Here is a 14,428-nt window from a genome sequence, read left to right on the forward strand (position 1 = left end):
TAGGTGGCCGGAAACATTAATGTTTTTAATATCTATGGTTGGTTTCCCAGAGGTCGCCGCTCTGGAAACAGAAGCGGAAATAGAGTAGCAGAGGAAAGAAGCGGCACGTGGGTCTTCGTTTCTAGAATAGCGGGAATGGGTCGAGTCAAGCACCAGGAATCAGGGGAAGCGCCGGAGACCGAGGCAACCCCGGAACGGTCGTACCACGAGCTGGTCGAAAACGTAAATGCTATTGCGCGGCCGCTAGCCTCCCGGAAGCTCACACGCAAACTCTACAAGTGCATCAAAAAGGGTGTGTGCGATTGGTGGGAGAGCCCTTCCTGGGTGGCTGGGATGGACGCTGCTTCGAGGCTTTACTGTCTCTTGGGGAATCTTCCTGAAAGCTCCCATGTTTATTTTACAGCATCGAAGCTTAAACAGATCCGGCGAGGGGTGAAAGAGGTCCAGAAATTCATCAACAAAGGCGAAAAAGGGTAAGAGCCTGTGATGCTCCGGGCGATGGAATCTACTTTTTGTGGGGGTAATCTCCAAATATCCGCTTAAAGTAACTGCTATAGTGTATTTTGGTCTATGCAAACCTTTTGAAGTCCTTGAAAATATAAATGCTTAACTTAGCTTTTTCTATATATTGTTCACAGAAACTAATGTAGTTCCATTCTAAGGAAAATTAGATACATACTTTTCTGTGATCAGTTGTGATAAGCAACTTATTTGAGATTTTCCTTTGTTTTGAAATTTGTTTTACTGGTCCTTAATTTCTAACCATATGCTAAAATTACTTTGTCTTGTTTCTCATAGAATCACAGTTCTTGCAGGAGACACATTGCCTATTGATGTTTATTGCCATATCCCCATCATGTGTGAAGACAGGAATCTTCCCTATGTCTATATTCCATCTAAAACGGTAATAATTGGTTAGAGGAAAGAGATTTTCTTCCTTGTGGTCCTTGAGAAAGGAATGAATGTATGACATGGGACAGAAGGATTCAATAGAATTTTGTCTCACATAATTTTATTTTCTTATATAAACAGAAACTAAGTCTCAGATACTTAGATACAGATACTTAGTTTTTCTCAAAAACTGCTACTTATTTCTATTCTTTAAATTTCATTACTTGGATATGTCATTGATTACTAAATGCCCCAGTAATGCTGTTTATGAGCAGATTTATACTGTGCAATTTTGTATATTTTCAGTTAAGTGATTTAAATATATAACAGGAACAGAGTACAGCAACATATTAGCATTCAGAAATTGGGACTCCTATCATACTAAGCTAGATTTGTTTTATAGATGGCTTGCTGAATAACATATGATGGCTACATTTGTACAACAGACTGTCTTAAACCATAAGATTAAATTGTAGCTTAGTACATTGTTTGAATCAAGCCAATGAGTAAATATTACATATTCAGGCAATAGGTCCTAACAATACAAAAAGTAGTTTCAGTGAAATGATGTGCCACTGTTGAATAAGATACTAATGTATAAATTTTAATAAAAGAGCAATAAAGTGTAAGTGTGGTACACTTATGTTTAAAGACTTCAGTACCATATATTTGTTAATACCTTGGTGTTTGAGAGGCCAGTTAATATTGAAGTCCCTGAGAATTCTTTCCTAGCATGAGCTCAGAAGTTGAAACTACAGGGAAGTGGTAATTTAAGAATTTAGTGCCAGTGTTTCCCATGTATTTTGTCTCTGCGGGTGCCATGTCAAATTTTAAAGCTGCTTTGTTTTGTTTTTATTTTTTGTATAAGGTTTGTAAATATGGATGGTCATACAAAGCTGTAGGAATCCGTAATATTTCTTTCCTTTAAATTATTTATGGTAAATTTTAATACCTTAGCAAGATCATTTTGCCTCACATCAAGAGTTTGAATTCTGAAGTATTAAGTGAGCCTTTGTGAAATGTTATTCCCAAGTTGTTACTGAAATTTGGCTTCCACTTCTTAAGATGCTTGCAGTGCAGTTGCCGAATTAACCTTTGTAATAGGTAGATCGTCTCCCTGACAGGGCTTAAATCAAATTTCTAAAATAATGGATCTCTTTAGTTTCTGTCTTGAAATATGTGTGAATGGTCTGCTATGAAAAAGGGAGACGTCTATGTGTATTGCAGGGAACTGAATCCTGTTTCCTCTTTTGCTTTCAGGATTTGGGAGCAGCAGCAGGCTCAAAACGCCCAACCTGCGTTATCATGATAAAGGCTCATGAGGAATATCAGGAAGCTTACACTGAGTGCTTGGAGGAAGTGGAGGCTCTTCCCCTCCCTTTGTGAAGAACATCGGTGACATATATTGTTAAGATTCCAGTATATATGATATGATATAACTGGGTTCTTCCTATAGGTTTTATGTGGTTAAACATCAGTTTCATGCCAGTTGTGTATGACAGTTGGCCTTGGTTGGTGAGGTGAGGAATATATCAAGTGACCTATTGAGAGCCCAGGAACTGTGGCAGCTGTGCTTTAATTATGTTTTTGAAGAGTTTTAGTGGCAATTCTTGCAGTGAAATTTTGTGTTAAAATGCTGCTACATGTTCAGCTGTAAAAGAAGTTTGGAGGGGCCATTAAAATTAAAAGATTTGTAGATATACAGTATTAGCTTTATCCAATTCAATATACTATAGTCTTAAATTTCACAAGATCTTTCTTGCTTACTCAGAAGTATCTTTTCAAGTTGTGTTCCCTCTCTGCTTGGGGTAGAGGACTTTTCTTGCCTGATTGCATGCTGTCTTATGCACACACAAATGCTATTGAAAATTTAAAATCAAATGTCATCTATAGCTTCTTTATTGTATGGCACTGTTACTTCAGCCCTTATTAACTAGGTCATACTGTATTGCAGAAGCAGATATGAAGCATTCTCAGAAAACAGCCCCAGGCCAGCTAGGCTAAGATGCTTTATACAAATTAGTCTTACTCTGAAAGTTTGAATACAGTTTTGTAGATATTGCATCATATGGCAACATGCACAGTAAAGGAAAAGGAATTTATTTAAATTTGTTTCTATGTCACCTGCTGTCTCCTTTAGACATCTGATACATACAAGATTGGACAGAATTGAGAACACATGCAGCAAGATAAAGCCTCTGACTACTCTTAAAGGCTATAGCAGCAATTGATTTCTCAATTATCCTTCCTCCGGGTCAGTACAGGTCAGGCCTGTACTGACCATGTCGCCCCAGTTTCTAACTTATATTTTGTAAAGTGCAAGTTGTAGGCACTAGTTTTTACTTAAGGCCTCCAAGTTACAATAATGCTGTCACTCTCCCAAATTATTTCTAACAAGCTGTAATTTCTTTCTTTGAGGAAATCTTTAAGATTAGTTCATGAGAATACCAATCCCAGACATTAGGATAATTTGGGCCTAAAGATGTGATATTAGCATCTCTAAAGCAGATTTAAGATCCCTTTTAAATATACAAAATGCACCATTTTATTAGTGGCTGTTTAGCACCAAACTGTTGTCCATTACCTATACAGGTTTTAATAAATGTTACCATATTTAAATAGCACATGCTCTGACACTATGGATTGTTTATATAAGGAAGAGAATTAGTCCTCAGACCTATATATTAATATTACTGTTGGTATATCATCCTGTACGAGCATAGTGCTTATAATGATGACCTTGGTGTTTTTTTCTCTGCTTACAAAAGTAGGTCATTATGTATTCATATTCAGATGTTTTCCTCTCTAAGGAAGCATTCGGTTTTATAATTACTCCTCTTATTCTCTGAAGAATTATATTGTATATGGAGGCTGACTTAAACAAAATCTTAAGAAATACTGGAAAGCCTACAATTGTCCTATTTCCTTTCCAATTTCCTTTAAAGTTTTCTTCAGAACAGGAGTAAGCTGGGTTCTACACATGCTTTTCCTTACCTCAGGTATATTGCATTTTTCTGAAATATATTTCTGTTTTCAAGAACTCTGTAATCTGTAAGCATTAAAAGTAGGGATAGCAGTTCCATGTAGAGTGCTTGTGGTATAATCCAACAAGAAACAGAACTGTGAATAGGGAGAGGGTAAACTCTTCAACAGGAGCAGTGCCTGTTGAAGCTCCCAGGATGAAGCCTCAGACAGACCGAGAAAGGAGTGTGTGTATAGAGTACTGCATGGCCTCATCCTGGAAAGTTCTTGCCTGGTCCACCACACTAGACAGCTGTTATATTAAGCAGGACATGACTGAATTCTGCTTGCACACAACTGCTGTATCTGAAGAGCCTATTTCATAACAAGTCTTGCCATTATCAAAAAATGAGGCGTTTTCCATCAGCTGGGTTTTGTTCCATGGGGCAATATGGACACTTCAATCTGCAGAATGCAACAAAAAAAATAATCAAATCAGGGCTTTGGAATCTTTATCAGGAGCTACTTTTATAACAAATATGAAGACGATTTGCCCCGCACTCCTGGGAAACTTGCAACAAGTCCTCTTATATGAAAGTGTGATGTAGCAATTGGACTGGCACCAGGGAGACGCAGGTCAAGTCTATCCTCTGTCACAGAAGCTTGCTGGCTGACTTTGGGCCACTCACTCTCAGCCCAATTTACCTTATAAGTTTGTTATGAAAAATGGGAGCGCTATGAATGCTGTCTTGAGTTCCTGAAGGAAAAGCAGGATAGAAATCTTGACAATATTCACCAATTCTGTTTCTATTTTTGACTCCATATTAATGAAAAAAAATCTGGATTTGGTTCCAGTAATGCCAGTTAATATCCCTATTTTAGAAAATCTAGAGCAGTGTTTCTCAATCTCAGCACCTTTGTGTGAACTTCAGCTCCCAGAATTCCCCAGCCAGCATACTTAGTGTATAGTAATGAAATGAAAGTGAGTAATTTGCTTGGGAAGAAAGGTTTTCCTAAGTCTAGATGGTATTGCATGTATAAGTATGGGATGAATAAAACACACAATCTACCTGTAATAGAGAATGGAAATAGTTCAGGCAATTATTTATCACCCACTAACCCTATAACTTTCATTGAGATAGCAAGATTTGAAGAAAATCACTCACTTCCCTCCGTTGATAAGTTTGTTGAGGGCATCTCGAGAAATAACATGTCCACAAATCAACTTGATAGGTGGATTGGAATCTGTGGTCTGTTGGCGCAGGATGGGACATGCAAAGACTGAATGATACCAGCATTTCATCCCTAGCTCAACTTCAATCTGTTAAGCGAAGAAAAGTTAACTTTAGCTACTAGCTGTCCTAATTATTTTTTTCACCAAACCCACCCTATAGCTCCTTGTCCAGAATGGGTAAGTAACTCACAGGCAGCTCATCTCTGTGGCTCCAGACACCTGTGCACTGTCTCTGCTCAATCACAGCCTTGATGTTCATCAGTGCTGGCAATGCTACACACCCTGCAGCAAAGCTGAAGAGACAGAACGCTCAGCGCCGCCCAGTACTGCCCCCAGTCCCACCTGTAGGAAGCTTTACCTGACGCTTAGAGGTGACTCCACTGAGAGACCCAGTAAGGCACATGCATCGTGAGTGAAAGCCTCACAAATCTCTATCCAATGACTTTCATCCAGGAGATGGCTATATGGGGAGTTCTGAAGACCTAAGCGTAGATACACCAGACTGCCCATCATCACTTGGATCTCTGTTTAGCAAGATACAGGAAGTGCCATTTCAGTGAACAAATTTTCACTTAAGACCACACAGGCCTATTTCAGAATGAATTGTAAGAAACCAGTGACAACACAAAAATGAACAGGCTGAAGAGACCATTCCTTTGTTTTCAATCAAGGAATTCACCAAGGCCTCCTGTACTAAGACTGGCTAGAGGAAGCACACACAGCATGGTTTCTGGAATTTTTTTCTGCCCCTTCATACCAGCTGCACTTGGTCACATCACCAGGAGGGAGGGGGGAGAGGCTTAAGAATGGAACAGCTGGTAGCATTCCACAGGGCTGTCCAGCTGCTCCTCCCACATGGACGCATCAGGGGGAGGGGGAAGTTTTCTGGAATGCTTTTCTTCAAAGGCCCAAGCTGGATCAGGCCATTTTCAAGCTAGATCTTTCTTGTGCCAGCTTTTCCCACCATACCAAATTTGGTCCTGTCTTTTTCACTTTTCAGAGAGTTATCCTGCTGAAAGATGAACAGGCAGAGTCCCTTCACATAATCTCTTTCCAATATCCCACTGGGTTGGAAAGAAAAGGGGAAAAAAATGAGACTTCAACATTCTTTAGCTTTAACAGCGTTATTTGAAGCAACAAACTCAAAAATCGAAGCCACCAGTCCTGGTAACTATAAGGAAACATTACCAAAAGCAATCCTAATATGATGGTTATATTATTTATGTTAAGGACCCTGAGCAGAGCATAAGCCCAACAGACCTAGGAAAGAAGTACCAATTCATGCCAGGAAAGCAGATCCAAGGAACAAGTGGCGCACAAGGTTTTTGGAAACAGCCTCACCTTGCTGGTGTAGGTGGGCAAAGGGCTGGAAGTGACGCGCGTAGCTCAGGGCCTCTAACTCCTTGCCTGGACCGCCAGAAAGAAGCCTGATGAAATGTAGCCGATGCAGCTGAAACTCCAGAGTGCTGTTCAGATCGGCCAGCTGTTGCCTGTGGAAGACTGCCCAGCTGGGCAAGGTACAATATTCCTCAGCACCAGAGTCTATAAAGGAGCTGCCCTCGGAGCAATTACCATACAAGAGAGACATGGCAGTGTTCCAATCCCAATGACATACTTACGAACAGTTTGGCTACAGGAGGTTATGAATGGTGGCAGCTAGTTGTTGAGTGAAAACTCATAGCAGTTTAGAGAAATGTGCTAGATTTCACAGATGAGAAACAAAGCAAGCACAGCTTCAGGGCTTGGCTAAATCGAAAGACTGTTGCAGCTTCTTGAAGAGATAGGCTTGGTGCCTCATGAGGAACATGATCATGCCACAGGACCATTGGAGTAGGAAGTAAAGTAAAATAATCTGATTAGGAAGTACAGGAAGAGAGGAAACAGGATCCCCAAAAGGAAAATAGTGCACTGTTCTACAGTCTTACCTCAGAGCAGGTCCCAGGTCTTGTTTGTGCAGAGCTTCCAGAATGCTGTTCAGTTCCAGGAATGGCTTTTTGAAGTCTACATCCACATTCACAGTTGATTCCTGCAAAGGAAAAACCAGAAGTTGATTGAGAAACAGATTTGCCTTGCCCTCTCCTGAAAATAAAGGAGCAGGCAAGAAATGGAACTACCCGCAGATAGAGAGTCAAGTAAAGATTATCCATCCATTTCAGGCTGGACAAACAAGGTGCACAACAGAAGAAACTAACAGGGTCAGGTGGCTTCTCCTGGTACTGTAGGCAAGAAATAATGTTTCTGACAGGCAGAATTGCACAGCCAACCTGAAGCATAAGCCAGAAAGCATAACACAGTGTAGGGCTACAACCATTAAGTACTATATAGGTAGTCCTCGCTTACCAACCATTCATTCAGTGACTGTTCAAAGTTACGACAGTGCTGAACAAGGAGACTTATGACCGGTCCTCAAAGTTGCAGCCGTCACAGTGTCCCCATGGTCACACGATGACTATTCGGGGGCTTGGCAACCAGTGCACATTTACAATGGTTGCAGTGTCCCAGGGTCATCCAGTCACCATTTGCAATCTTCACAGCTGGCTTCCGACAAGCAAAGTCAATGGGGGCCAGTAGGAAGTTGCAAATCGCAGTCATGTGACATCGCGCTTAATGACCCACAGTGCTTTGCTTAATGACCACAGCTGGAATTGAGGCCGTTAAATCAAGCGCAGTCACATGACATTTCACTTTACGACTGTGTCACTTAGTGACAGAGTTCCTGGTCCCAATTGCAGCTGGTAAGTGAGGATTACCTGTATACCATGCGAAGATTTCTGCCTCTGAAAAGGCTAATACCTGACACAGTTCTTCAGCCACTCCCAGCATTCCCTGTTGATAGAGGTGCTCTATAATTGCCAATACCAGGATCTGTTTCTCTTGGGATTCCCAGACCAAAGCGGGGACAATGCCACACAAGTCAGCATCAAAATTCTGGAATAAAAAAATTAGTTAACTGTTCACACAAGTACTAAGGGAAATCCTTCCATCAACTAATATTCCAGATTCCAAACAAGGGCCTATTTTTCATTAGCACTGAATGCAGAATCAGCTGCAAATATAAATAAAGCAGCATAGTCAGATCATAGGTACTGTATATTATACTGCCTAGTAGCATAAATGCTAGGCTATATTGCTGATGCAACACATTTTTCTCAGTTAAATGTTCCTAATAATTCAGTATTTAAAAAATGAAAGAGGAGAGTCAGGTGATCCTTCAATCTGTATTTAAGAAAGGAAGCAAAGTAACTCTATGCCACTTTTGCATGCTTAAATAAGGCAAATTATTCTGGCAATTTAAGGAAGGATGTCATACCATCTATAATGAAAAACTAGGTAGTCCTCACATGAGACTGAAGCTCGCTCTGTCTCAGTATACTTTAGCCATGTTCAGCATGAAAAGTTGAACACACCTCTCTACTGTGCAAAATTCTAGGAGTTTCTCGTTCACAGACCCCACCTCATATTCCTCTGCTTAATGCCCTTAATATTTTTACTCCCAATGATGCCTCACAACCAAATTCCTTCCTTATTAAACAATTTCTGTGAAGAGAAGCACACACTTCACAATTCTTTGACATATAACAGATGTACACATTTACTTTATATAATACAGGTAGTCCTTGTGTAGCGACCACAGTTGGGACCAGCAACTCAATCATTAAGCAAAGTGGTTGCTAGTGAAACTGCAATTGTGCTTATGATCTTACATGCAGTCCTCAGCTTACAACCATTCGTTTAGCGACCGTTCAAAGTTACAATGGCACTGAAAAAAGTGACTTGCGACTGGTCCTTCCACTTAACGACCGTCACAGCGTCCCCACAGGCATGTGATCAAAATTTGGGCACTTGGCAACTGGCATGTATTTACAATGGCATTAAGCAGAGGAATAAGAGGTGGGGTCTGTGAACTAGAAACTCCTAGATTTTTGCAGCATCCCGGGATCATGAGATTGCCATTTGCGATTTTCCCAGCCAGCTTCCAACAAGCAAAACCAATGGGGAAAGCTGAATTTGCTTAACAACCACATGATTCACTTAATGACCATGTCAAAAAGTAAAAAAAACAGGCACAGTCATGTGATGCCTCACTTAATGACTGCATTGCTCAGCGACCAAAGTTCCAGGCCCATTGTGGTCACAAGTCAAGGACTACCTGTACTTCAGCCTTCCTTTGCTTTATAGACCTGCAAAGGTCATAAGTGCAAGGATTGGTTGTAAAGTTATTTTTTCATCACTGTTGTAACTGTGAATGGTTGCTAAATGAGATGGTTGCTAAATGAGAGTCACTACATGAGGACCTGTAATCACATTTTGGAGAACTGTTTTCTTGCATATATTTCTTGGACCATTTTTCATGCAATATTCTAGATTTCAGCATTATAAAGAAAACAGTGTTTATGAAGGCTGAGAAAATAGAGCAAGGGCTTTCTTGTACTGCATCAAATATATGTTTATGTTATCAAAGCACAAAATAATAGAACATGCATATTTCACTAGTTCACAAGCCTCCCAAAATGGACAGCATAAAGTAAATAATCATTGGGGTAACATCTACTCCCATAGCTTTCAATTTAAAATCCAGAGTAATTTCCTTCTTTGTCCAAACCCCCCAACTAAGGTAATGGAGCTACTCACTCTATCAATTGCTTTGCCCACACGGGAGATACTGCTGTGAATATCTTTGTGATCTGAAGCTAAGTTTTGAACAGTGTCCTTGATCTTCTTACAGCATTGGGACATAACGAGGGAGAGCGTAGCAGACAGAGGTACTCGCTGCAAGGCTATAATAGGAAAGGCAATGGCATTTTAGTTTTAGATATCAGCTCAAGATCTTACTCAGTGCTTGCTTGTAATTTTCATTTGATATAACTGGTTGAAGATATTTTAAGGTATTCTCACCTGCAGGTATTTCACATTTGGGGAAAAGCACCACTAGGTACTAATTCAGTTCCATATAATACTAATATTTTCAGGCTCAATATTTCCTCAGCTCCTGTTCACAGGTATCCTTCCCCCTTAACATACACTTTATGGATCCAGAATTTGAACTCATGGAAAGGAGCTCTTTCAGAAATTCCAGCAGAAACTTCAGAAAGCAATCCTTCTGCTGTGATTAGGACATGGGTTAGGTTGAAGTTCTTGGACACTGCTATTAGTTATAGAAAATAGGTAAGTATAATGCTAGCTGCTTTCAGCTTTGGGATACTGTACAAGTTGTGGAAATTAAGAGAGAGAGGAGAGCAATGCAAGTGAAGCAGTTGTTGTTTCTTGCATGGAAGCTCACACATGAAGGGTGTATATGGTTTAAATGCAGTTAGATATCAAAGTAATAGAGCAAAGCAGATACTAAGAAGCTCCCTACAATTTTCCCAGAGCAGAAAGTGACAGAAATCCACTTGTTTTGATTTAGGTTTTCACAAGAAATTATTTGAACGCATCTCCAGTGCTCTATAATCTATTTGAGATACTGATTCTATCCTCTTAGGTCTTGAATGGCAGGCTTCTTGTATACATAGACAGCTCCTAATGTACTGTTAAAATATCTGTTTAGCAGCAGTGGTGACTCCTCTAACAGATATTTAAGAATACATCTCTACAACAAACCCAAATGTCAATTCTGTCCCAAAGGCCTACTTAGACAGCAACTACATGATCAGGAACTCATCCACCTGTTTATTCTCCAAGGCAGGGCTGCCTAATATGAAGCCCCAAGACTGTGTGTGGCCCCCAGAACTTCTACAAAAGTTACTGCCTTGAGTATCTTTTTAATTTAACAGATAGAGGCAATTAGAAAAAAAACCCTTGAAGAGGTAATGTTACTTAAGCTTATACGTTAATTAGATCAAATGTAGTTTAGTTCTGACTTCACCCAATTTGAGTGGCATAGCCCACAGCCTGAAAAACTTTCTGCACCCCACCTCTAACAGAGTATGTACAAGCACCTGTTAATAATCCCCTTTTATTGCCTCTGGAAGGAAACTTGACATCAGAAATCAGGGAGGCTTTAAAGCAGCCAGCTTGAGGCCCCAAGGCTGTGTGTACCCCCACCTTCCACAACTTGAAGTGGGGAAAATACAGTACCTATAGGAAGCCCTCAGGTAGGCTCACTGTAGTGAAACACGGTGAAAATAAAAAGTTCTCTCTTGACCTCTAACAAAACATCCTGGCTGGAGCTATCTGTGAAATATAGCCCTAGCTAGTCTGCATCACTGTTACCCCACCATGTTCCCCAGCCACCAAAGGTTTGCCCACCTTTTCTATAAGCAAAGACTGTCATGTGAAATTGCTGATCAGAGACCACCAGGAACTCCTGGGAGTATAGGCTAGACAGCAAAGTTGAAAAAACATTTTGGAATAAGTCAATACTGCAGCAAACCACTTCAACCCTGTGGCCAGAAAAACAACATATAATCACCAGGAGTCAAGCTTGGTGAGAAGGAGACTTTAGCTGTTTATACGGATGTATAACTATTCAGATCTAAAGCTGAAGAGAGCTGCATCTGCACAGAGCAGTATGTCAGAAAAGGCAAGATGGCAGAAGAGGTGTCATGATACAAACCCACCCCTTTTATATACTTGCAACATGAGTGCATGTACAAAAAGGATGGGGTTTGCATCATGATGCCACCTCTACCATCCTGCCCTTTTGACATCTCTTTACAGCATTTATATGGCTGCCCATCTCAAACAACGGGACTCTGGGTGGCCTACAAAAGAGAAAAGGAAAATCAAACCAACAGTGCAACAAATGTATCATTAAAACCAAATAAACAGTAAAAGGTGAACACAACTGAATCTACTATAACTCCTAAGAATGGGGACTCTATTCATTCTAGCCCAAAGGCCCGGGGGAAGAGCCAAGCCTTAGAGGTCTTCCTCAAGACCTGCAGGATCAGGGCCAACCGTACATTGAGGGAAAATCACTCCACCTATCAGGAACTGCCACTGGGAAGGCACACTTCCTGGGTCCCAATAGATGGCACTGTTTCAAGGAAGGGACCTGGCTGGAGTGTGGCCCCTCCCTGTCAGAGTGAGACAGGCAGATACCCTTGGGAGCTGACAGTTCCCCAAATAACTCAGTCCCATGTCATGTTGAATTGCACCTGGAACTCTACTGGGAGCCAGCGCAACTTGAGGTGTAGAGGTGTCACATGGACATAACAAGAAATATCCGTAACTACTTGCACCACTGCATACTGGATCAATTGCAGCTTCTAGATGGTGTTTAAAGGCAGCACATTGCAATCGTCCAGATGGGAGGTGACTAAGGTGTGAGTGACCATGAGCAGGGCCCCAGAATCCAGAAGTGGGTACAAACTGCACACCAAAGTTATTCAAAGGCACCTCTGGCCACAGCTGCCACCTGTTCTTCAAGCAGGATCTGTGAGTCCCAGAGGACCCCAGATTGTGCACTGAATCCAAGCAAGGCAAGGCAAGACTGGGATCAATTCTCTCTAGTTCTGAGATCTGTGGGGCTTAAAACCCACAGCCACTCAGTCTTGGTAAGGTAGAGCTGAATCTTCTTTCCCATCTACACCCCTGCAGCCTCCCAACACTGGGACAGAGCCTCTATAGCCTCACTTGGATCTGCAGGAGCAAAGATGTACAATTGAATATTATCTACATATTGACACTGCACCTGTGCCAATAGATGACCTTCCCCAGCAGCTTCATGTAGATGTTAGACAATTCAGCTTACCGCATTGTGCAAAGTCAACATGTGGAGTTACATCATAAGTCACGTGAACCAAAAAAACTGTATGTAAACCAATTAACAATTAGTAAGTATATCACCAGCAGCAGCCAATAATTGGATCATTCATTTGTTCTAACTCAGTTTTGGCTAAACTCAGAGAACATACTTGTTTATTGAATTAACCCATTTTCTGGGTTCACCCAAATACACTGACTCATAACCTAATTAGATGGGCTGGGTTCACAACCTGTACATCTAACCAAGGCTAAACTTAAGGAAGGTTGTCAAATACTTCAGTAATGTAATTAAATGTATCATTCAAGCCCAATAAGCATATAACATACAATCTCCAAGTGAAGCTCAACTTCCAACAATTTCATAGTCATCTCGTGCTTTTTTTCTTGCAACATCGTAGAGGTGGTTTTCCACTGTTTTCTTCCAGGATGCTTTTACAGTGTGACTTTCAGGTGTCGGGTTTCCGTGTGGTCTCCCATCCAAGGACTAGGTAGATCCGGGTCAGCCTATCTTTTTACGACCAGCTCGAAGGGGCTTATTTACAAAGCTCAGACCACACTCCAAACCCATTCCCCTTCCGCGCCACTCAGGGAAGACGAACCCGCCGCCCTGCCTCCCGGCGGAGGCATCCGTACCTGCAGCGCCCAGCTCCTCCCTCAGCTGGCTGACGTAGCGCAGCAGCTCCTCCAGGCCTCGCTCACAGTGCTGGCCGTAGCACAGGAACTTCTGCAGCACTTTGTCCACCTCCCTCTCTACGCAGGCGCACCGCTCCATTAGCCCGGCCTGCCTGACACGCTCTGGAGCGGAAGGAGAAAAGCTTCCAGTCAGTACAGTCACTGACCTTTCAGGCGCGAGCCCGGGGTGAGGCGGAGGTCCTCGCCGGTTGAGCGCCGGCAGCGCTGATGAGAAGGACTCGAGACGAGGCCAACCAGCCAGGCACCCACCCCCTGGTTTAAGGAGTAGGGAGAATAGCTCGGGGATGGGATTGTCACGGCTCACCGTATGAATGCGGCCGCCACAAATTGACACCGTGGGATCCTTGGAGGTTCCTATCGCAGACAAGCGATAGGTTAGAAAGACACCCTCCATGAGCTGAATGGAAGGTTCCTCTACTATTCGGTATGAGGGTTGGGTGGAGCCACTTTCGGAAAGGAGGGGGGAAAGGATCCTTAAAAACAGCTAACCTGAGAACCGTGGAAAGAGACGTCAGTCTTCTTCAGTCTGAGAAAATAGAATAATTAATATTAATTAGCTTCCTTCTTGTCTTCTGGTTCCGTTCTATTTGGACCTAATTGCTGAAGTTCTCTAATGGAGCAAACCATTCTTATTTGGAAGGGTGTGTCTGGAATGAACTGTAGGATGCAACAGCTGATTGGGACAAACCATTTTTGGCTTAGGTAAATTGTAAGTGACGTATATGTTTGGAGTGAACCATTTTGTAGAGAGTTGGAGCTACTTGTAGAGTGAGAGACCAATAGGATGAAATTTCAGTAACACACAAGGCAAAAGTTTGATAGACTGTGGCAACTACATGTCTTAGACATGGTACGGTATCAATTAAAATGGATCAAGCCTTTCAACTTTAGCACTCTCACTGGTGATAGAGGCCCTGTTCCCACTTGCAGTTTGCATCA

The 14,428-nt window shown here is 41.8% G+C and overlaps 2 protein-coding genes and 1 long non-coding RNA gene across 4 annotated transcripts in view; 2 read left to right on the forward strand and 1 right to left on the reverse strand.

Annotated features, from left to right (window-relative positions):
• Positions 1-14,428, forward strand: part of LOC134489402 (uncharacterized) — a 279,530-nt gene that overhangs the window by 256,749 nt on the left and 8,353 nt on the right. The window lies entirely within an intron of this gene.
• NHP2 (NHP2 ribonucleoprotein) lies at positions 78-2,777 on the forward strand. Its single transcript, XM_063292060.1, has 4 exons — positions 78-292; positions 404-473; positions 799-904; positions 2,152-2,777. The coding sequence occupies exons 1-4, from the start codon at positions 136-138 to the stop codon at positions 2,275-2,277; spliced, it is 459 nt and encodes a 152-aa protein (XP_063148130.1). The 5' UTR covers positions 78-135; the 3' UTR covers positions 2,278-2,777.
• On the reverse strand, positions 3,811-13,568 carry RMND5B (required for meiotic nuclear division 5 homolog B). Of its 2 annotated transcripts, none has more exons than XM_063292058.1 (9): positions 13,430-13,568; positions 9,719-9,864; positions 7,880-8,014; positions 7,012-7,112; positions 6,428-6,594; positions 5,445-5,610; positions 5,277-5,379; positions 5,019-5,173; positions 3,811-4,317 (listed from the first exon to the last, which is right to left on the reverse strand). In XM_063292058.1, exons 1-9 carry the CDS (start codon positions 13,566-13,568, stop codon positions 4,254-4,256), a joined length of 1,176 nt encoding a protein of 391 aa, XP_063148128.1. In that variant the 3' UTR covers positions 3,811-4,253. The 2 variants fall into 2 exon arrangements, with proteins under 2 accessions (XP_063148128.1, XP_063148129.1); XM_063292059.1 differs by lacking the exon at positions 13,430-13,568 and adding an exon at positions 13,124-13,362.

Source organism: Candoia aspera, chromosome 2, assembly GCF_035149785.1.
Source record: "Candoia aspera isolate rCanAsp1 chromosome 2, rCanAsp1.hap2, whole genome shotgun sequence".
NCBI classification, from domain to species: Eukaryota; Metazoa; Chordata; class Lepidosauria; order Squamata; family Boidae; genus Candoia; species Candoia aspera.

Bases quoted from the DNA above. Each gene is read 5' to 3' on its own strand.
- RMND5B (XM_063292058.1), bottom strand. From the start codon at position 13,568: ATGGAGCGGTGCGCCTGCGTAGAGAGGGAGGTGGACAAAGTGCTGCAG. The intron at 5,611-6,427 runs GTGAGGCTGTTT...CTTGCTAAACAG, and splicing joins TGCCCACCTACACCAGCAAG to AGATCCAAGTGATGATGGGC. The intron at 5,174-5,276 runs GTGAGTTACTTA...TTCGCTTAACAG, and splicing joins GCCACAGAGATGAGCTGCCT to ATTGAAGTTGAGCTAGGGAT.
- NHP2 (XM_063292060.1), top strand. From the start codon at position 136: ATGGGTCGAGTCAAGCACCAGGAATCAGGGGAAGCGCCGGAGACCGAG. The intron at 293-403 runs GTGTGTGCGATT...TTTATTTTACAG, and splicing joins CTACAAGTGCATCAAAAAGG to CATCGAAGCTTAAACAGATC. The intron at 905-2,151 runs GTAATAATTGGT...TTTTGCTTTCAG, and splicing joins TCTATATTCCATCTAAAACG to GATTTGGGAGCAGCAGCAGG.